Consider the following 22,464-nt stretch of genomic DNA (forward strand, 5'->3'; position numbering starts at 1 on the left):
TGGAAAATAAAAACTTGATTGATAGTTAAATGACAATATTTTGTCTTCCGAGCCTATTACTACAGGACGATAGTGGCGTAGGTTTGCTTGTCTTCCAAGCCTATTACTACAGGAAAATAGTGGCATAGGTTTGCTTGTCTTCAAAGCCTATTACTACAGGACGATAGTGGCGTAGGTTTGCTTGACTTCCAAGCCTATTTCTTCAGGACAATAGTGGTGTAGGTTTGATTGTCTTCCAAGCCTATCACTACAGGACAATAGTGGTGTAGGTTTGCTTGTCTTCCAAGCCTATCACAACAGGACAATAGTGGCGTAGGTTTGCTTGTCTTCCAAGCCTATTTCTACAGGACAATAGTGGTGTAGGTTTGCTTGTCTTCCAAGCCTATTTCTACAGGACAATAGTGGCGTAGGTTTGCTTGTCTTCCAAGCCTATTACTACAGGACAATAGTGGTGTAGGTTTGCTTGTCTTCCAAGCCTATTTCTACAAGACAATAGTGTCGTAGGTTTGCTTGTCTTCCAAGCCTATTACTACAGGACAATAGTGGTGTAGGTTTGCTTGTCTTCCAAGCCTATTACTACAGGAAAATAGTGGCATAGGTTTGCTTGTCTTCCAAGCCTATCACAACAGGACAATAGTGGCGTAGGTTTGCTTGTCTTCCGAGCCTATTACTACAGGACAATAGTGGCGTAGGTTTGCTTGTTTTCCAAGCCTATTTCTACAGGACAATAGTGGTGTAGGTTTGCTTGTCTTCCAAGCCTATTACTACAGTAAAATAGTGGTGTAGGTTTGCTTGTCTTCCGAGCCTTTTACTACAGGACAATTGTGGCATAGGTTTGCTTGTCTTCCAAGCCTATTACTACAGGACAATAGTGGCGTAGGTTTGCTGTAGGTCCTAATGCTATATCTAGAACTGAACACAAGTACACTTGTCTGTATAATGGACTTGGTTAGAACTACAACACTATACGGTTTGATGGTCTGTATAATGGACTTGGTTAGAAATACAATAATATAGGGTTTGATGGTAATCATTTTATCTGTGCTTTAGTTGGTAACCATGTTGAAATTTAGATTTATTGAATGTAGTATTGCTCACCACTCAATGAAGCTAAAACAATTTAAACTGAAGTTTGTGTCTGAAATGATTAATGAGTTAGTTTATTAATTCAACAATATCTAATTTAACAATATAACATACTACCTGGACAGTGTTTATGATAACCCTAACATATTACCTGGACAGTGTTTATGATAACCCTAACATATTACCTGGACAGTGTTTATGATAACCCAAACATACTACCTGGACAGTGTTTATGAGAACCCTAACATACTACCTGGACACTGTTTATGAGAACCCTAACATACTACCTGGACACTGTTTATGAGAACCCTAACATACTACCTGGACAGTGTTTATGAGAACCCTAACATACTACCTGGACAGTGTTTATGAGAACCCTAACATACTACCTGGACAGTGTTTATGAGAACCCTAACATACTACCTGGACAGTGTTTATGAGAACCCTAACATACTACCTGGACAGTGTTTATGAGAACCCTAACATACTACCTGGACAGTGTTTATGAGAACCCTAACATACTACCTGGACAGTGTTTATGAGAACCCTAACATACTACCTGGACAGTGTTTATGAGAACCCTAACATACTACCTGGACAGTGTTTATGAGAACCCTAACATACTACCTGGACAGTGTTTATGAGAACCCTAACATACTACCTGGACAGTGTTTATGAGAACCCTAACATACTACCTGGACAGTGTTTATGAGAACCCTAACATACTACCTGGACAGTGTTTATGAGAACCCTAACATACTACCTGGACAGTGTTTATGAGAACCCTAACATACTACCTGGACAGTGTTTATGAGAACCCTAACATACTACCTGGACAGTGTTTATGAGAACCCTAACATACTACCTGGACAGTGTTTATGAGAACCCTAACATACTACCTGGACAGTGTTTATGAGAACCCTAACATACTACCTGGACAGTGTTTATGAGAACCCTAACATACTACCTGGACAGTGTTTATGAGAACCCTAACATACTACCTGGACAGTGTTTATGAGAACCCTAACATACTACCTGGACAGTGTTTATGAGAACCCTAACATACTACCTGGACACTGTTTATGAGAACCCTAACATACTACCTGGACAGTGTTTATGAGAACCCTAACATACTACCTGGACACTGTTTATGAGAACCCTAACATACTACCTGGACAGTGTTTATGATAACCCTAACATACTACCTGGACACTCTTTATTTGAACTCTATAACTCTATCTGCAGCAGCAATCCATCTATTTGTCGGTCGATCAATGAAATGCTCTCTTTAATAGTCATGCTATCCCTTTAACAGTGTTTGGCAATGTAGCTGACAGGCTTTAGGGAGTTACTTCCCTTGTCACACAGAGGCCACAATGTAGGAATTACAGAGGTTTTTGTATGTGTTGGTTTATTGACGTTAACAATTTTTAAATTTTAAAACCAGATTTGGAAGCATTTCTAGCTCCTAAAGTGAACGATGTTAGTTTTTGTGGCTTAGACGTCTCGGTGGAGACGCGAGATGTGGTATCAGTTCGTTAATATCACATTGACATAATCGGGCTGACAGTCGGGTCCAACATTATACCTGGCAGTTACACTACCCACGCTTCACTCAAAAACTTTTATGGCATGAAAAAGATTTCCATAAATAAAATTGTACTCATATCTCGATTACAAAGGAATGTGAGAGTTACATGTATTTGTAGGACTGCTCCAATGGCTGAGATCAAGATCCCAGGGTTAAAGGAAAGTCTCGGTAGCTACACTCGGGGGAGAGTAGCCAATCTGTGGGAATACACACCGTTTTTACAGGACAGAATTCAATCCACATATAAGGGGTAGATTTTTTAGAGCCTTTGAAGTTTGACACATGGCTACAAAAGAAAATAAAGAAGCAATTCAAGCAGAATTATTGTGAAATTAGAAACTCTTAGGTAGCTAATGCACATACCTGGCACTTTGTGTGCGTTTCTTCACACCTGCATGTTAAATTAAAAGGTGGAAAAAACGGAGTCAAAGGAGAGTCCCGCCCCCTGTTACCCAGCGCCTAGAGCCCGGGGACGACCCACCTATTGTTGTCCTGCTATCTCTGGATGATCAAGTGTCGCTCTGGTTTAGAGCAACAGATTAGTAGGATTTTACCTGTCCAGGTAATAGAAGGTATTTTGATTAGGGATAAATATTGTCAGTATTGTGCAATAAGGAATTGATTTTAGATTCCGAATCTTTTGTATGCCCCAGTGCACTTGTTTACTTGTGGTCACTGGTAAGGTGTAAAAGTCCCGTGTGGTGGCCTGAAGCCAGCTTGTAATGGCCATTGGGTCGTCAACAAGAACTGTGAAAGCAGCCACCTGACTGGACATTAGCCAAACAAGGCAGTAATCACACAGATCATTACATAAACGGGATCCAGTAGAACGTCCCATTAACACAGTATAGACAGATGTAATTAGAACTGACCACTGGAACCCTAGGCTTAAATCTGTCACCTGTTGGTCAGCTCTGTACAGTGAGCTTGATGGCAAGAATGACCATTGAAAATCTGATCAGGGAAGTAATGCAATGGACCATGATGGCAAGAATGACCATAGAAGTCTAATCGGGGAAGTATCCGACAGTGGGGACCATTTGTCAGGGTGGTCAGTTTTGATGAAGGAAGTGTTAACCCACCTGTCATTTGACCGCCTCTGTGTCACTAACTGGACAGTGGTCACTGATCACAGCCCCTAACTGGCCTTTTCTGTGTGGTAATGACAATCAGAGGACACACCTAATATATACCTGTGTCTACCTGTATACACCTGGCTGCTGAGATTGTTTTGACGTTGACATGTTTACCTGTCCCGGACTGGACCTATGGTGACCTGGACATTGTGTACATCTACCTGTAATTAAGCAGTATCCTTGTACCCAGAGATAGTGATTTTATCAGTGGCGATACTCAAGGTTGGAGAGAACCTGAGTACATTGTCATAAGTGTGGAGTGATTCTCCGTATGTGTTTAACACAGGTAAATAGATAATCGTTAGCTCAAATCATGACGAGCACGCTTCATTGAGTACTAGTATCTGTATGTCTCTGCCTTTTCACCTGTCCTAGTGCGGATTTACCTTCAGCTTGATACACACTGACTCCCTCAGATACCTGAGTTCCCGTGAAGGGTCCAGACGTGGTCACTATTCCAACGAGTCCTCAAGGAGTCACTGGCCCTCGCCTGTCAACATTGTCACTCTCTCCTACACGCAGATATTAACACGCACAAGTGTGCCAACCCAAGCGCGATACAATTCACTGACAGAGAAAAAGTTTTTTAAGAGTTTGTAAATGTTCATTAAGTAGGTAGGTAGGGAGCGCATGTGTCGGTTGTGTTATAGGTAGCGTTGGTACAGATATAGGGTGATAGAAGGAAGAGATAGGGGGACTTCAAACAGCCAGGCACGATCCTTCTCTAAGTCAGCCTGGGTCAGCTGCAAACAAGCTCTTCAATGGGAGGGAGATAAGAAAAGGCACAGGCCTGCCTCAGAGAAGCAGACGACAGGAGGAGATGATGCTCCTCTGATTGGATTTACATATTTCCCAGCATTCCTCGGTACCAGGAGATACTGTAGAGAGAGAGACCCAGCATCACCTACCTTTAGTATACACCATGGGTTGTTAGGCTGGTTAATTTATACCTGACCAGCTGACCAGTAATGCAGGTGACCTCTTCTGGGCCTACTCATCAAACTTTCTGACAACTTTGGGATACTTTTGTATATCAAAGTGTGCATGGAAATAGTTAAGTCATGACTTCAGAAAGTTTGAAAAGTTTTCTTTGGAGTTCTTTAAAGTGAATAAGCTGCTGATTTAGAGTGAAGCTATGCTTGATGACCACCTTGGATTATAAAAGTTTGTTTATTAGTAAAAATGTAATGTGTGTTGCTGAAAAATATGGATATGTGGAAATTTAACCATATGATGTTTCTGGAGTGTCTTCCGTGATTTGAAAAGGAAAGATGAGTGATGTATACATGATCAAAGATTTTGTTTTGGTTTTCACCTGAAAGGTGTTCCAGAAAAGGCTAATAAGTAAACAGGTAACGGAACAGGTATGGATGTAGTGCCAGGTGTGTATTCTCTGGGATACCGGCTGAGTTAGGTCCGATGTGATCGCGGCAAACATTTCCACAGATCCAGCCTGTCTGCATAGACTATGGATTTTATTATTCTGAAAGTAAGTATAATACACATACCCCAAATTAATTGAGGTTAGTGTCGCCCATACATCATTCTTAAATGTACATTTTCTTTTAAGTTGTTTTCATGGCTTGAATATAGCTACATTCTGCATGAAAGAATATACTATTGATTTTTTAATGTAAGAAAAAGATCAACTTCTCAATGAACACTCTTGTTAGCATGTTTCACTATTAGATAAAGCATGTGCTATATTTAAAATCTGTTTTAAATGATGTATTTACTTACAATGCTTGTGGTAGCTGCTTTGGTCATGTTCACTGTACACTACAGTACAACAGCCATGCAAGCTCAATACAATATAGACCTATGGTCAAGCTCACTACAATATAGACATACAGTCAATCTCACTAAAATATAGACCTACAGTCAAGCTCACTCCAATATAGACCTACAGCCAAGCTCACTACAATATAGACCTACAGTCAAGCTCACTCCAATATAGATTGACAGCCAAGCTCACTACAATATAGACCAAGAGTCAAGCTCACTACAATATATACCGACAACCAAGCTCACTACAATATAGACCTAGAGTCAAGCTCACTTCAATATAGACCTACAGCCAAGCTCATTACAATATAGACCAAAAGTCAAGCTCACTACAATATAGACCTACAGTCAAGCTCACTCCAATATAGACCTACAGTCAAGCTCACTCCAATATAGACCAACAGCCAAGCTCACTACAATATAGACCTACAGTCAAGCTCACTCCAATATAGATTGACAGTCAAGCTCACTACAGTATAGACCTACAGTCAAGCTCACTACAGTATAGACCTACAGTCAAGCTCATTACAATATATACTGACAACCAAGCTCACTACAGTATAGACCTAGAGTCAAGCTCACTACAATATAGACCTACAGCCAAGCTCATTACAATATAGACCTAGAGTCAAGCTCATTACAATATAAACCTACATCCGAGCTCTTTATAATATAGACCTAAAGTCAAACTTACTACAATATAGACCTATATCCGAGCTCTTTACAATATAGACCTACAGTCAAGTTCACTCTAAATAGACCTATGGTTAAGCTCATTACAATATAGACCTACAGTCAAGCTCACTCCAATATAGACCTAGAGTCAAGCTCACTACAATATAGACCGACAGCCCAGCTCACTACAATATAGACCTAGACTCAAGCTCATTACAATATAGACCTACAGTCAAGTTCACTAAAAAATAGACCTATGGTTAAGCTCATTACAATATAGACCTACATTCAAGTTCACTACAATATAGACCTAGAGTCAAGCTCACTACTATATAGACCTACAGCCGAGCTCATTACAATATAGACCTTGAGTCAAGCTCATTACAATATAGACCTACAGCCAAGTTCACTACAATATAGACCTAGAATCAAGTTCATTACAATATAGTCATACAGCCAAGATCACTACAATATAGACATACAGTCAAGCTCACTAAAATATAGACCTACAGTCAAGCTCAATACAATACAGATTTACAGTCAAGCTCAATGCAATATAGACCCAGAGTCGAGCTCATTACAATACGGGAGGCACGGTAGTCTAGTGGTAGGATGCTGGGCTCGTGACCAAAGGGTTGCGGGTTGAAGTCACGGCACGGCACTGTGTTGTATCTTTGAGCAAGATGCTTTACTCCACTTGTTCCAGTCTACTCAGCTGTAAATGAGTACGTGGTTGGGCAGTGCTAAAATTGTTGAATGCTAGCTGTGAGCGCTGAAATGGCAGCACCGCCTGTATGCTCCCCAGGGAGTTGAGAACGATATTGTCTGGTTGCAAAGGCCCTATAACCACGGATAATAGTTTGTTAACCGCTTTGAGAACTAGGTTGTGATAAAGCGATATATAAGAACCTTAAATTATTATTATTATAATATAGACCTCACTACAAGCTCACTACAATATAGACCTACTCTCAAGCTCGATGCAACATAAATCTACTGTTTATAACAGCTCAATGCAATATAGACCTAGAGTCAAGCTTATGACAATATAGACGTAGAGTCGGGCTAACCACAAAATAGACCTACAGCCAAGCTCACTTCCAAAACAGTTCCACTGCCAAGCTCACTACAATGAATACTAGTAAACTATATTTCCTACTTGAATTAACAGATTACATATATCATTCATGATTTAGTTGCTTTGCATGGTATAACATCAGTCTTGAGTACATCAGATTGAAGTGTGCAATTTCTATGATTCATATGAATCGTTTATATGAGTTTACATTTGCCAATAAATGCAACTTGTGTATGACATAAAAAAGTAGTGATTCAGAACTTTCACATAAGCATAACTACACTTGAGGGCAAGGTCCATAACAATTGAAGCTGGCTCCATACATAAACTGGGGGAAGGATAGAAATCACAGGCGTGTGGCTACACTCTCAGCTTACTCTCATCAAAGGATATCGGAGCACATGATAGCTTTTAGGATAGATCTATATCACAGAGTGTTATGGGATGTCCAGAAGTCATACGAGGTCAAAAGTATATAATGAGATTTTGATTTTATTCAAATTTACTTGGTGATGATAGCATTTTTTGTGTGTGGTTTGTGCTGGTAGTTTTCTAGCTGGTGAGTTAATACTAATTAGCAGCACACAGGAGGTAGGTATTATGGAAATAAATAATGCTTACAGCTGCAATCAGTTTAACAGGGGAGGAGTAACCTGAAATATTATCTATCACTTTTCTTTGCCACAAGCTGCAGACAGGAATGAAAGTTAATGTTCAGCAATTTGTGGAGTGTTTGGTGTAATTTTGGTCTGATTACTGGTGGTGTACCTGTAGTTATAGCCCTGCTGCTATAGTATGTGAGTGACAGCCTCCCCTCGCCTCCCCTCGCCTCCTCCCCCACCAACACTACTCCCTAGCCAGTCACTTCAGCACTACCTTTTTCTCAAGTGAAGACTTTAAACATGTGCTGTGAAAAGCCAATTACGCCTGCAAATTGGAATGTGTTGGGGAGTGTTGGTGAGGGTAGGGAGACCCTGTGTGTATCTCCCCTCTCACCATCCTTCCCCCACACAATGTAAGCTCTCCCCCTCATAATAATCATAGTATAATTAACCACTAATAAAAGTAACAGCCTCCAACAGTACAGAATGCAGGCAAGGAACTCACAATGGATAACCCAGCAACATGGCAACCTTTATAATGGATTATTGGTAACCATGGTAACAAATACAAGGATTACTAACTACCATGATAACAATGAATTACTCTTTGACATGGCGACTGATCTAATGGGTTTTCTGTAACCATAGAAACTGATCCAGTGTTTTGGTGACCACTTGAGCCCTCTATGTTATGTAATTGTAACATTACAGGAAAAGCAACAGCCAAGACTGGGATTCGAAACCGGACCCTCCAAACTGTAGACATACATTTTACCCACATATATTGCCTCTAATTGACTGATGGTTAATTGGCATTACACAATCATTTACCCACATATATTGCCTCCAATTGAGTGATGGTTAATTGGCATTACACAATCATAAAGGTTGCTCCCAAGTCCTATAAATGTATATCTGTGCCTAATCTGTCCTCAGCTGTCACCACTCTTTGGTTCCTTGACATTCGATAATGGTTCAAGGTTATTCCAGTCCTAGTTAAGTAGTTAGTCTGTTGTTCAATCAAATAGAGAGGAAAAGCAACAATCCTCCACCAGGACGTCCTGACAGCCAGGGTATCAGTGGTACTTAAGTTACACTGGTGATATGTGTGATAAATAGGTGTAAATCATCCGTAGTATTGTCTATGTCTTCATGTTAGGCAACATTTGCTTTTTCAGTGAAAGATTTTGCTTTCTAACAAGTTTTAAGATCTCAACTCATAAATGAAACACCTGAAAGAAAACTCACTCGCAATATTCACAAAAACGGCTGAAGCACAGACTCATTAAATTTTAAAGCAGTTTGAAATACGAAAGTTGCTTTATTTTCTATTGAAGTTTAATAAGATATTGAAAAATTGACACAGAGATAAGCTTAAATAGGTTTTCTGAATACTCAGTTGTTTGAATTTCATTTTAATTCCTGTGCCGTTTGAACTGCCCGGAATTCCACACCGATGGGTGTATCATTGGGCCTGGGACTGATCAGGAGAAGCAGGCCTACCTGAAGGCATGTGAGCCTACCTTTGTACTGATTAAAGTAAGAGGGGTGGGGATCACAGACGTAGAATCGTATGGATAAATACTCGCATTTATCTTGATTATCGCTTTTGGCTCCATTTAAGAAATGTTCGTAAGATAAGTTTGAGCACACGATTTTTCTAAGTAACATACTGGAGCAGGTTATATTACTATCTATTAACCTTCCAAGTGCAGGTCACCAAACCATACAGTGCAGCCAAGATTTCTGGAAACGGATCTGAAAACGTTTTCACGACTCTGTCAACTTGTCCCTATATTATCCATGGGGATTACGTGTGTGTGTGTGTGTGATGTGGTGTAGATTACGCCAGGTATCCGTAGTGTCTGACCTACCGTTGTGTATCAGACCTATAGGATTTCCCCGGACTTAGTCAGTGTCTGCAGCTTTCTAATATAACCTCCGTATTTGTATGGCGAGATGGCGACTATTAGCAAACCAATATGAAATAGAGTACAACTATCGCCTATTCATTCTTACTTTATATATTGTTCCAGTATTCCGATGACAGTCGACAGGCTACCTATGAAGTACTTTAACAGGCTATTAATCCGTTCGGAAATGCCTGTGACCTCATTGTTGGGATTGTCTGAAATTTTCATCACAATAATTCCTGTATTAATAGCATGTTTATTATAGCTCTTTCCTATCCGTCGTACAAAAATTGTTGTCAAAACTGCTCATACAAGTCTGCAACAGAGGCCACGATAAAGTATTATGTCTAGTCTGCATCACCTAGGAGCTTGATGAAAGCAAATTAGGTTAATTTTGAGGTTTATAAGTATCTATAATTTGAATAACGTGATGTTAGGTGTAGGGCCTATTGTCATTGTCATGTTGTTCCTTTGTTAAGTCTGAGGGTCTAATGTGGAAGTATCTTATTGTTGCTAACACAACTGACCTGGTGTCATAGCAATAATCTATGGCAGCCAGTGAATTGTGTTACTTTTCTTCCCAAATATTTCTGATGATACCGGACATTAAGTGGTTGAAGCACATCAGATATGTTGCTTTCTTCTCACACGTTTGGTCTGGGAGGTGCTCATAGCATGTACAGCTGTCTGGTCAGCCTGCAAACACTTGGGAGATCTTGATTGTCATCAATTTATTATCATCTCGATCAGCTGTATGCTTTTTTGGGGGTTTATTTTGGTAACTTTAAGAATTTTCAAACGTAGCAAGTCCGAAATATTTGAAAGTTTTGGAAATAAATTCAAACAAGATAATAAGTTACTCTTGTACAAATTTGTATGATTTTGTGTATCCAGATTCAGCAGGTCTAACAACAGTGCTGTGTGTTCCTTATTTTCCCTGTACCTCTTACTGCACATAGGATTCCCTTTCCTGGAGAGAGCCTATCTCCCTACTACATCAGCTATCTCCTTGTATACATACAGACAGGCCTGGATTGATGTAACAAATTTCCTGATTTCTACAGATATGATCAATTCTGTTGAACAGTGCATTACTCACCAGAACCATCACTGTTGGGGTTGCCATTGGTTACAACACCTGAGGATACCAAAAAACAACATATGGTGATAAGGACTGCTTGCTTACTTCATTCAAATCATCCAATGATATACCTATCTATCACAAAGATATCCCCCCCCAACCCCCCACCCCCCACCAATCCTTCCAGCTCTGATGCATGGAGAAGATTTCCTGGACTGGGCCTAAACAACTGTTACTTCAGTCAGAGATTACAACTGGGGAATACAACTTCAAAAAGATTGTAGACATTGCCCCAATTTGACCCCTCAGTTCTGTTAAAAAAGTCAAGTACCATCTTGTCTTGCCTGTAGACCATCAAGTTTGTTTATAAAGCTTGTCAAAACATGAACCCTTTCACCCGAAAAATTTCAAATATGATGACATCAAACCCGAAAACCTTTGAAGGAACTGTTAAGGATATGAATGTATATGTACCCTTTATATGTGCAGTAAAATTCATACAAACCTTGATTTTGTGATTCACAATGGAATGCCTATGTTCCACGTCGTGATAAGTTAGGTATTTACTGATATTCAATGTGGTGATAAATACACCTTCATTACCAAGGATATGGGGGCGAAAGTTAACCTGGACGTATGTTTCCCTTGTACACAGGATATATATAAAGTAAACAATGCACATGGAAAGATACTCTGAACATCATTCCAACAATAATGAAGGACGAAAAACAACCTTGTATTTTTTGGACCATACTGACCAGACAGATTGGCCTGTAATGAATATCAAAACGGTCAAGTATTTGTTTAGAGAGTAAGCATGACGGAGATTTGCCAGATCAAACGTGGTGCCATTGTTGGGTGGGATACGGAGGTGAAATATTTGGAGAGTAGTTTTGGTTGTATATCACCGTGGCTATTGTAGTGTGTAGCCGTCCCCCCTTGATCTCTACTGTAAACATGTGTAGTTCATATGTTACAGATGTGGGTCTTAGCCTACACATTCCCCCACAAATGCATGGTAAATGTCACACTTGTAGCTTCAGAGGGGAACCTGAGAAACTCTCCAGGACCCGCATGTGGTACTGATATGTATCAGAAGGAGGAACCGAGCCAATGACATATCAATACACTTTATACAGACATCATAATTATGTCAAATGTTAACGTCGGCCACGATGGTAGTGTGAATACAAAATATGTGCATAAGTGGCTGCTTTCTTTTGCTGTCAAATCGGTTCGGTACCACACATGGTACCAATACCTATTCCGAGGCAGAACGGAGAAAAAATGACAATCAACATTGACATCATAATTCGTGTTACATAAGAATGTCAAGGTGAATTTAAAGTTTTCCTGACAGTAGAAGATGTGTACGTTATATAAGTGCCTCTGAACGGGGGTCATGTGTGTGATCCAAGATGGCTGTCAGTTCCGATATATGGTCTCCCATGTGGTACCAATATGGAAGTAGACGATAAGAAGTATAGTTATTGCATCATATTTTGAAAAATAACATATTTAGAAAGTTAAAGGCCATAAGATATGATTAGTTACATCAAAACAATTTTCTTCTGTAATATTTTACGAGTTAAACAGGCACAACCACAGATTTCTTTGACAGCATAATACTTGGTATTTTTTTTCCAATCAGTAAGTATCTTTACCATTACACGTACATTACAGGATCTGACAATATCACAGTTTCACTATGGCTTGCAACATTTTGTCTGTTCTTAGAACAAAATTTATATTTGGTTATCTGATTATTTTCCGCAGCATTTCAATCATTTTTGATATTGATCCGTGTTTTGAAACATTTTGAATGTTACATGTAGAAGTCGTTTGTATGGCATGGCAACATCTTTCTGATTTCCATATTATTTTTTTATGTATTCATTTATATTCAAAGTATTATTATCAAAGTAAAATGTTCAGCATATAAATCATTCTTCATGTCAAATGGCTACAAGTCTGTGATTTCCATCCTTTTTAGTGTTTGTAAATGTCCCTTTAAAGTTACAATCCTGCACATCCATCATTATGGGGGTCAAATGAAAACGTCATTGCTGGGAGACGTTTGGGTTTCTGTTCTATCCTATGACATATCAGTGATATATGTATGGTAGATGTTTCCGTTCTTCGTTTATTTATCATATCTGTCTATCTCCCGATGTATATGTGTAATAATTTTGTTTCTCTGACATTTTTGTTTCTTTTGACTTTCTATCATACACGCGGTCATTGTCTTCACTTGTAGATTTCACATTTAGTCTTTTCCTCATTGTAGCAATTGATCGTCTTTAACCATTATAGTCTATCTGTGAGTTTAAGAGTATACCTCTATGATAGACTTTTACCTTCAGTCTATCTGTGTACCTCTATGATAGACTTTTACCTTCAGTCTATCTGTGTACCTCTATGATAGATTTTTACCTTCAGTCTATCTGTGTACCTCTATGATAGACTTTTACCTTCAGTCTATCTGTGTACCTCTACAATAGACTTTTACCTTCAGTCTATCTGTGTAACTCTATGATAGACTATCACCTTCAGTCTATCTGTGTATCTCTACAATAGACTTTTACCTTCAGTCTATCTGTGTAACTCTATGATAGACTATCACCTTTAGGCTATCTGTGTACCTCTATGATAGACTTTTACCTTCAGTCTATCTGTGTACCTCTACGATAGACTTTTACCTTCAGTCTATCTGTAATTGTGAGAGTATAACTCTACATTAAGACTCATACTCTCAGTCTTTGAAGGGTTTCCACATACCAGTTGTGTGTACGAGATAGAGAGATAGTCTCACTGGTTGATTGTACCTTACATGACAAATAACTGAGATGTGTCATATTGCGACAAAAAACATGGCGACACACGAGTTTGTTGTGTGATATAACCCATAAAGTCCCCAGTTACCGACGGTTACCGGCCTAACTACAGACACCCTACTAATTGCAGTCGGTGAGAATCAGATACTGATGAGATCTATGGCGTTGTTGTTGGTTTAGATATCTGCGTTTTGAATTGGGTGATGTTGTATATGATGTGCACCACCGGCCCTCCACCGCTGGATTGCATGTTCCTGGGGACCCATTATCCCTGTCTGATGCTATCGGAGAGCAATTTCCTGAGTAGGTCTGTGATGTCATATAAATTTCTCGCAGGTGTAAAACTTCCAATATAGTTTGTAACATACCTGAGATGCATATAATATTTTACTATGAAAAGAGAATGTTAAAATATAAAAGAAGGTAGTATTTTTTTATCTCCATTTCTTAACCACTGATAGATAGGGTCTATTGGTTTGTACAGCTGACATACCTCCAGTGTCAAATTTCAGGGGCTATTCTTTTCTCATCTGTCTGATAATGAAACCGAAATATTCATAGGGGCTTTTCTGTATTTAGTAAAAGATTAAATCGGATTATAGACTGGACAAGCAAAACACAATCTGATGAAAAAAGAAAAGAGTTTTGAGAGATAGATTTGCTCGAGTGATTATACTGAATACTATTTCTGAACAATTGTCGTTTGAGTTCAGACTAACAGACTTCTCGTTGGGGGGACAAATAAAATCCTCTAGTCAAGAGTTTTACGCCTAAATTGAGAAATCAGTACATCAAAGGGAGTGTTCATTAAGACCATGACGTCTGTGCCTTTTGGTCCTCCTGATTAAGGACTTAGAAACACAATAACACAAGTATTAAAATCTGCTTTGTTGCTCACAAATCAAAATATTTGTATTAGGCTGATCCTATTTTAATGGTATTTATAGGTGGTAGTTTTCCCCTTGTGGTAAACAACAGACAAATCCCCACACAGGGGCTGGATAAGACCTGCTTGTTTGAGACAAAGCATCTTTTTGATGTATGGAAAACACAGAAAAGTCAAAGAAGATCTATAAGTTTTGTAAAGACAGTGACAATGTTGGGTTGGCGGGGACAGGAAAAGCTGTTTATCATAGCGTTTCAGGTGTCCTCGGGGCTCCAACTTCTGGACGTTCAGTCCTGGATACATGTGGGTGTATAGTAATGTCACAGACTTTCAGAAGCTTGGGAGTACATATTACTTATTGATATATATATATCTATGCAGGTGTTCTGGTTTTAAAAATCACTTAAACATTTAAAAATTTACTATGATCATATCTCGTAACCATCTGTTCACATCACATACACATAATTTCTTTGATATCAATTTTCTTTTTCCATAATTACGATATTGAATGATTCGATATACATGGTATACATTTCATAGACATGGTGGCTGTTCTTGCGTATCACACTATATCAGGTGTGAGAAATATTGTGGGAAAGTTTCTCAACAGTCATGGTGTTACTAGAGCAGGATAAAATGGACTATAAAATAACAGCTGTGACTTGAATGACCTGGAGATTTTGTCCAGAAATAGTATAACTGTTACCAAATCTTATAACATCTATTTAATAAAATGTTTCCTCGGGGCGAAGACTTAAACAAATGATGGAGGAGCGGAACTGGACTTGGTTGATCACCGGTGATCAGGTAGCTCTATTGGCTAGAGTGTCTGTTTAGAGTTTGGAGGATCCAGGTTCGAATCCCATTCTAGCCGTGCATTTTTCCTCTCCTGTTACAGATGAACAAATTTGATTTGAATGACCTTGAGATGCTTTCCAGTAATAGAGGTCACTGCCACCTAATATCTCAGTATATTCCTGACATTCCGCTGCAGTATATGTAACCTACAAGATAAGGCCTCAATGGAATGCTTCTGGTGTTTATATAACCATATGGCCCTAATCTCTGATCTGTATAGAAGTGGTCAGTAATACTCTGGCCACATATGACCTGTATCTTATCAATACAGAATAGTAGGGGGTCGGTTCTGGGCCCAGGAGGTCCTGGTCAAGTGTACATACACAGTCTCCAACATGTATTTGTGGTTAGTCAGTGTATTCACTGGTCAGTGCAGTGACCAGCAGATGGCTGGAGTCTAGTCACTTGACCACTGGTCAATTTGTTTAGTTATTTGAAACTTTTAAGTTACAATAATATACATGCCTGAGGTTGTATACCTTGTTACTATGGACACAGTATTAACAATGGTCAGTATTAGGTGTACAATGATTGTAGATCCTTTTTTTTATGGGACAGCTAGATGATGATATTTACATAGGTATAATGATTATATTGATAATCTGCCTAGGATATATCTGTGTTGTAGAGACCAAATGGTCAAAAGACAGAAACTTGTACACCTCTAGGACAGAGACACCCTATTATCCTGTCCACCTCTAGGACAGAGATACCACACCCACTTATCCTGTCCACCTCTAGAACAGAGACACCACACCCTCTTATCCTGTCCACCTTCAGGACAGAGACACCACACCCTCTTATCCTGTCCTCCTCTAGGACAGAGACACCACACCCTCTTATCCTGTCCACCTTTAGGACAGAGACACCACACTCTCTTATCCTGTCCACCTCTAGAACAGAGACATCACACCCTCTTATCCTGTCCACCTCTAGGACAGAGACACAACACCCTCTTATCCTTTTCCACCTCTAGAACAGAGACACCACACCCTCTTATCCTGTCCACCTTCAGGACAGAGACACCACACCCTCTTATCCTGTCCACCTTCAGGACAGAGACACCACACCCTCTTATCCTGTCCACCTTCAGGACAGAGACACCACACCCTCTTATCCTGTCCCCCTCTAGAACAGAGACATCACACCCTCTTATCCTGTCCACCTTTAGGACAGAGACACCACACTCTCTTATCCTGTCCACCTCTAGAACAGAGACATCACACCCTCTTATCCTGTCCACCTCTAGGACAGAGACACCACACCCTCTTATCCTTTTCCACCTCTAGAACAGAGACACCACACCCTCTTATCCTGTCCACCTCTAGGACAGAGACACCCTCTTATCCTGTCCACCTCTAGAACAGAGACACCACACCCTCTTATCCTGTACACCTCCACTCCAATGAAACGTTTCTCTACTCTCTAGAGTTATTTGGTAACTTAATTCTACTATAAGAATGTGTAGCGGAACTGGACCAGCTCAATTTTTGCTGACCAGGTAGCTCAATTGGTAGAGCGTCCTTCTAGAGTTATGAGGATTCTGGGTTCTCCTGTTACACCGGTCTTCTCTGGTAAACTTGTATTGTAATGAAACCTGTTTTATCTGCTGAGCTCTTAATTTAAAACAACTCTGTCTAGTAAAATTGGTACAATACAAAGTTCACACATTTCTTGGTCCATGCAATTACTTCTTTAAAAATCTGTTTTAACTGACATTCTGTTATTCACTAGACCAGATTGTAAGTGAAAACAATTTTTGTCCTTTTAAATATACATCAAATATATCATGCTTTATGAATTATGCTATCCACTTTACTTATTTATGAATAATCTGAAAATTGATTTTGAAGCCCAATTCACACTGTAAGAATTAGCAAAAGAATTTCATTGAATTTTTCTTTAAAAAGAAAAAGGGACAAGAAATCAATTAAGAAATCTAGACACAACTAATGGAATACAAACAAGCTGGGTATTGTCCATGTTAGGTGATTCTGGCCAGACTTAGGACAGGTAGAAGTGATCAGATACCCAGGTAGAACGTCCAGGTAGAATGTCCAGGTACAGAGCACAGGTAAGGCATCCAGGTAAACCTGGCTGATACAATACACAGGGCATTGTTGTGTTGTACTAATGAATGGCTATGGCCTGCCTTTGATGTGCCCGCCTGGCGTGCATTGTGCCACATCATAGAAGCGCATTTGTGCTAATCTCGACACAATCTATCGTGAATCTAGTGGCGTTTTTCACGCAGGTCTCCACTCATACAAACAGTACTTCTGTTTAAAAAAAATGGCTCATTGATTACGTGACTGAACTTGAGAGAAAATTTGCATGGCTCGTGGAATATGAAAATTATTCTTTACTCTGTGATGATCGTCCGGAGATAAGGGACCATACGAAGAACCTAGTCTACAGGTTAAATTAACTGTTATGCTGGAATCTCTCCGATATCAATCTCAAAAATATTGATTTAATCTGGAAAGATTCTTCAAGTAAAGCGTGTAAGACGTGCTAAAGACAACAAGTTGGAGGTGATGGATTATGGACAGATCACAAGTCCTCGGTGACCTGCTGGGAAGCTACACATTGTCCAGAGATATCAACACTCGCACCTGGCTCTATCTGCCACTTCACCGTAAACATGTGGAAAAACCAGACAGTTCATCGACAGTTTGAACTTCGATTTTGCCGAAGTATTTGAGAAAATATCATCAATGATTTTACATACAGCCATGTTCAAAGTGCAACCTCATGTGTCAATGCAACAATAAGACATTTTAGCATCAGAGGTTTAATGTACAGACTGGACTAGGTATTACGTCTCACTGATATTGTGAGTGCAGTCTTACGGATCGGACTTATTAAAGTGTCGTCAGGGGTATGAGTAGAGACCGGAGCAGGACGTGCTTCAGCAACTCTCCATTGTCATGTAAACAAGGGTAAGATTTGGCAACATAGATTTCACACTGGGTGATCAAAGGGGAAAACTCCTAGTGGCTCACCAGGTGTCAGTTAAAGTAGGGGAGCTTTGAATTCTATAAAGATTGGGCCACTACTGATCTTTTTGTATGTTCTATTTTCTGCCTTTTTCATCATTAATTATTCTTTCATCTTTTTCTGTTATCTTCTGGATTGATATCTACATATGTCTGTACTGGTTTACGTTCACAATGACCAGCTAAATTATAAACCGTCGACTACTGTATGGAATGAGATCACCACACCCGACTCGGCCTCACTACCACCTGTCTGGTTATGTCAGCATGCACTGAGGTTGGAAAGTGGAAAAGTGTTTACCTTTTCTGATGTTATTAGGTGACACACTTCCATAAGTAATTTGACATATTAGAATTATGCACACTTGGTATTTTGGAATTATGGCGAGTTCTGATTAGGTAAGCTACAGTAATAATGAGCTGTGTGTTGTGATAAGGTAGGCTATAGTAAAGGGTTCTGCTGTTGTGATAGGTAGGCTACGGTAAAGGGTTCTGCTGTTGTGATTTTGGTAGGGGATGGTATTGTTAACATGTATTGTGACTTTTATCAGCTATGGTTATTTTGAGTTGCATTGTGATTCAGAGGCAACGTTTATATTGAGTTAAATGTTGTGATTAGGAAAAGATACAGTAATGGTAAGTTGTAATTAGAAAGGCTACGGTAATGCTGTTTGTTGTTATTAGGTAGGCTACGGTAATGTTGTGTGTCATTATTAGGTAGGCTACGGTAATGTCGTGTGTGATTATTAGGTAGGCTACGGTAATGTCGTATGTCATTATAAGGTAGGCTACAGTAATGCTGTTTGTCGTTATTAGGTAGGCTGCGGTAATGTTGTGTGTGGTTATTAGGTAGGCTACGGTAATGTTGTGTGTCGTTATTAGGTAGGCTACGGTAATGTTGTGTTTCATTATAAGGTAGGCTACGGTAATGCTGTCTGTCGTTATTAGGTAGGCTACGGTAATGTTGTGTTTCATTATAAGGTAGGCTACAGTAATGCTGTGTGTCGTTATTAGGTAGGCTACGGTAATGCTGTGTTTCATTATAAGGTAGGCTACGGTAATGCTGTGTTTCGTTATTAGGTAGGCTACGGTAATGCTGTGTTTCGTTATAAGGTAGGCTATAGTAATGCTGTGTTTCGTTATTAGGTAGGCTACGGTATTGTCGTGTGTTTCAGTATAAGGTAGGCTACAGTAATGTTGTGTGTGGTTATTAGATAGGCTACAGTAATGTTGTGTGTCGTTATTAGGTAGGCTAGCTACGGTAATGTTGTGTGTCGTTATTAGGTAGGCTAGCTACGGTAATGTTGTGTGTGGTTATTAGGTAGGCTACGGTAATGTCATATGTGGTTATTAGGTAGGCTATGGTATTGTCGTGTGTGGTTATTAGGTAGACTACGGTATTGTCGTGTGTGGTTATTAGGTAGGCTACGGTATTGTCGTGTGTGGTTATTAGGTAGGCTACGGTAATGTCGTGTGTATAGTTAATAGGTACGTAGGCTATTACACTTTGAGTTTAAAAGATGGGTAATTTACCTGAACTGTGAAAAGGTCATTAAGACATGTTGACAAACAAGGATGAAAAAAACGGTGCTGGTGTTTAAATAATTGATAAAGTGAAAACCCTTTATATATTGTAATGATGCTTGGCGTAATATTTAACGGCCTGCTTTACCGTCAATACATCATCGTCGGTCACTGGGGGCAGTCTTATGTAGCGCTATATGATCCCAAGGTAAGAGCTATACCTGACTGCTAGAATAGAGTATGGAAGTAAAGACTGCTTACATTAACTGACTTTGTTTCACAATTATTGTACGCCCCTATAAAACATGAGGTGAACATCCGATGTTGATGAAGAGTTGACTACCAACTAACAGGCCAACATTACAGATTACAGCACATCAGAATTAGCACCACGGAATTAGAGACTTATACGAGGGATTCCTAAATATTTGTGTTATAATTTCATAACAAAAACATAAAAAAATGGTAAATTTCTATCACCCGATATTATATATATAGGCTGCTGTTGTTCGTTTGAAGGTTGTTGGGCTATATATGGTATCCAACCCATTGTTATGGCTGTGGTGGGTATACAAAAGCATGGTTATATCTACATAGGGTATAAAACCTGCTGTTATAGCTATATAGGGTATACAACCCACAATTACTTGGTAATGCCAGAAGCCACAAGTCCCTCGCCTTTTATTGCGGTGTGACAATTGTGTTTTGATGGTGGAACAGTGACAATTCTAACTGATGTTTTTTGTGTCGTTTCCATGGTAACCTCTTAACATTCTGGCATCTTGACACAGTTGTCCCTGCTGTCGTTGCCGGGGAGAGGATATCGTTACCAAGAAGAGGAACAAAGTAATAAAAGGGGATGTGGTCGTGGTGGAGGTTGTTGGAGAGTGTATTTGTATGGTATTTTAGAATGTTTGGTTCTCATCATGATTAATCTTTGAAGTCAAGGACAGTCCAACTTTTTACCTGCAACAAGTATCATAATTAATTTTGATTGTGATCCTACCCATTTATCTGCCTCCATTCATTGGTACATTTGACAAGCTATCCATTGATAATAACTTGACAAGGTAATAGTCTGCTGTATTTGTTTGCCACACTGTGCTACAATTACATCCTCTCTTCATAGTTATATTTGACAAGCAGCCCAGTCATTGTTTCCCTACCTTGATGCAGGCTGGGGCCCTTTACATATATATATATACGTGTGCAGTCTGTCACTAACACCTGAAATTTACACCTGGCCTCTCGGGTAGACCGTTATAACGCCTCTTTTTTTTAGATAAACTTCACTGATAGAACGATTGTTATGATGAGGGGTAAAGATAAATCCAAGGAATAGTGGTGTCTACACAAAGCAAGAGAATGGTGGTTATGATTTGGTCAAGATATATCTGGAGAGTGGTGGTTGTGATTTGGTCAAGATATATCTGGAGAGTGGTGGTTGTGATTGACAGGTCTAGATATATCTGGAGAGTGGTGGTTATGATTGACAGGTCTAGATATATATCTGGAGAGTGGTGGTTATGATGGGGGTCTCGATAAATATGGAGAATAATGGTTGTGATTGGGTTGAGACAAATAAGGGAAATGGTGTTATGATCGACGGGTCTAGATAGATCTGGAGAATAATGGTTGTGATGGGGTTGAGACAAATCAGGGAAATGGGGTTATGATTGACGGGTCTAGAGAGATCTGGAGAATAATGGTTGTGAAGTGGTTGAGACAAATCAGGGAAATGGTGTTATGATTGCCGGGTCTAGATAGATCTGGAGAATAATGGTTGTGATGTTGTTGAGACAAATCAGGGAAATGGTGTTATGATTGACGGGTCTAGATAGATCTGGAGAATAATGGTTATGACGGAGCTGCCTTTATCTGATTGATTACTTGTTAAGATTGTCACTGTAAAAATACTTCCTATTTGATTTAGATAGAACATTGGCCACAAGACGACAGTACACTCAATAGCATGTGGAATGTCACTTTGTCCTGTGATCGATGTTGAAGCGTTCTGCCTTAGATATACTAACCAACACACCATCAAACAGGCCGCCAGACAATAAAAGGAGTTTTTGCTATGAAAGTGATTTTTATGAATTCTTATATCAATCAGTTGTTTAATCTACCTGCCTAGGAAACACTTCCAGCCTGATTTACATGCTATATAAAAGATAGATGATGACAGAAATTGACTTGGTGTGACAGATGATCAGTTGTTCTGCCATGCAGGTAGTCTGGTGATGTATAGGTCATAAAAATACTCCCGGATTTATGTATCTACCTTGGAGGTGAGGGAGGGAGGATGGGGGGGACACATACATTGTATACTTTGAAGATGAGGTTACAAATACATTTTTCTATCATTTTGGCTAGAAACTTGTCCTACCTTGGCATTGATCGAATGTTTGAC

General features: G+C 39.5%; 1 protein-coding gene across 5 annotated transcripts in view; it reads left to right on the plus strand.

Moving 5' to 3' along the window:
* Positions 1 to 22,464, plus strand: part of LOC110443089 (E3 ubiquitin-protein ligase PDZRN3-like) — a 192,046-nt gene that overhangs the window by 99,016 nt on the left and 70,566 nt on the right. Inside the window, exon 1 of one of the 5 annotated variants that reach the window (XM_021487080.1) lies at positions 3,612 to 5,302. The exons of the other annotated variants lie outside the window; for them this stretch is intronic. Coding sequence (XP_021342755.1) covers positions 5,282 to 5,302 — 21 coding nt within the window. The 5' untranslated portion in view covers positions 3,612 to 5,281. Of the gene's footprint in view, positions 1 to 3,611; positions 5,303 to 22,464 lie in introns of those variants that run through there. 5 annotated transcript variants of the gene reach the window in all.

The sequence above is a fragment of the Mizuhopecten yessoensis genome, unplaced genomic scaffold, assembly GCF_002113885.1.
Source record: "Mizuhopecten yessoensis strain PY_sf001 unplaced genomic scaffold, ASM211388v2 scaffold716325, whole genome shotgun sequence".
Taxonomy (NCBI): Eukaryota; Metazoa; Mollusca; class Bivalvia; order Pectinida; family Pectinidae; genus Mizuhopecten; species Mizuhopecten yessoensis.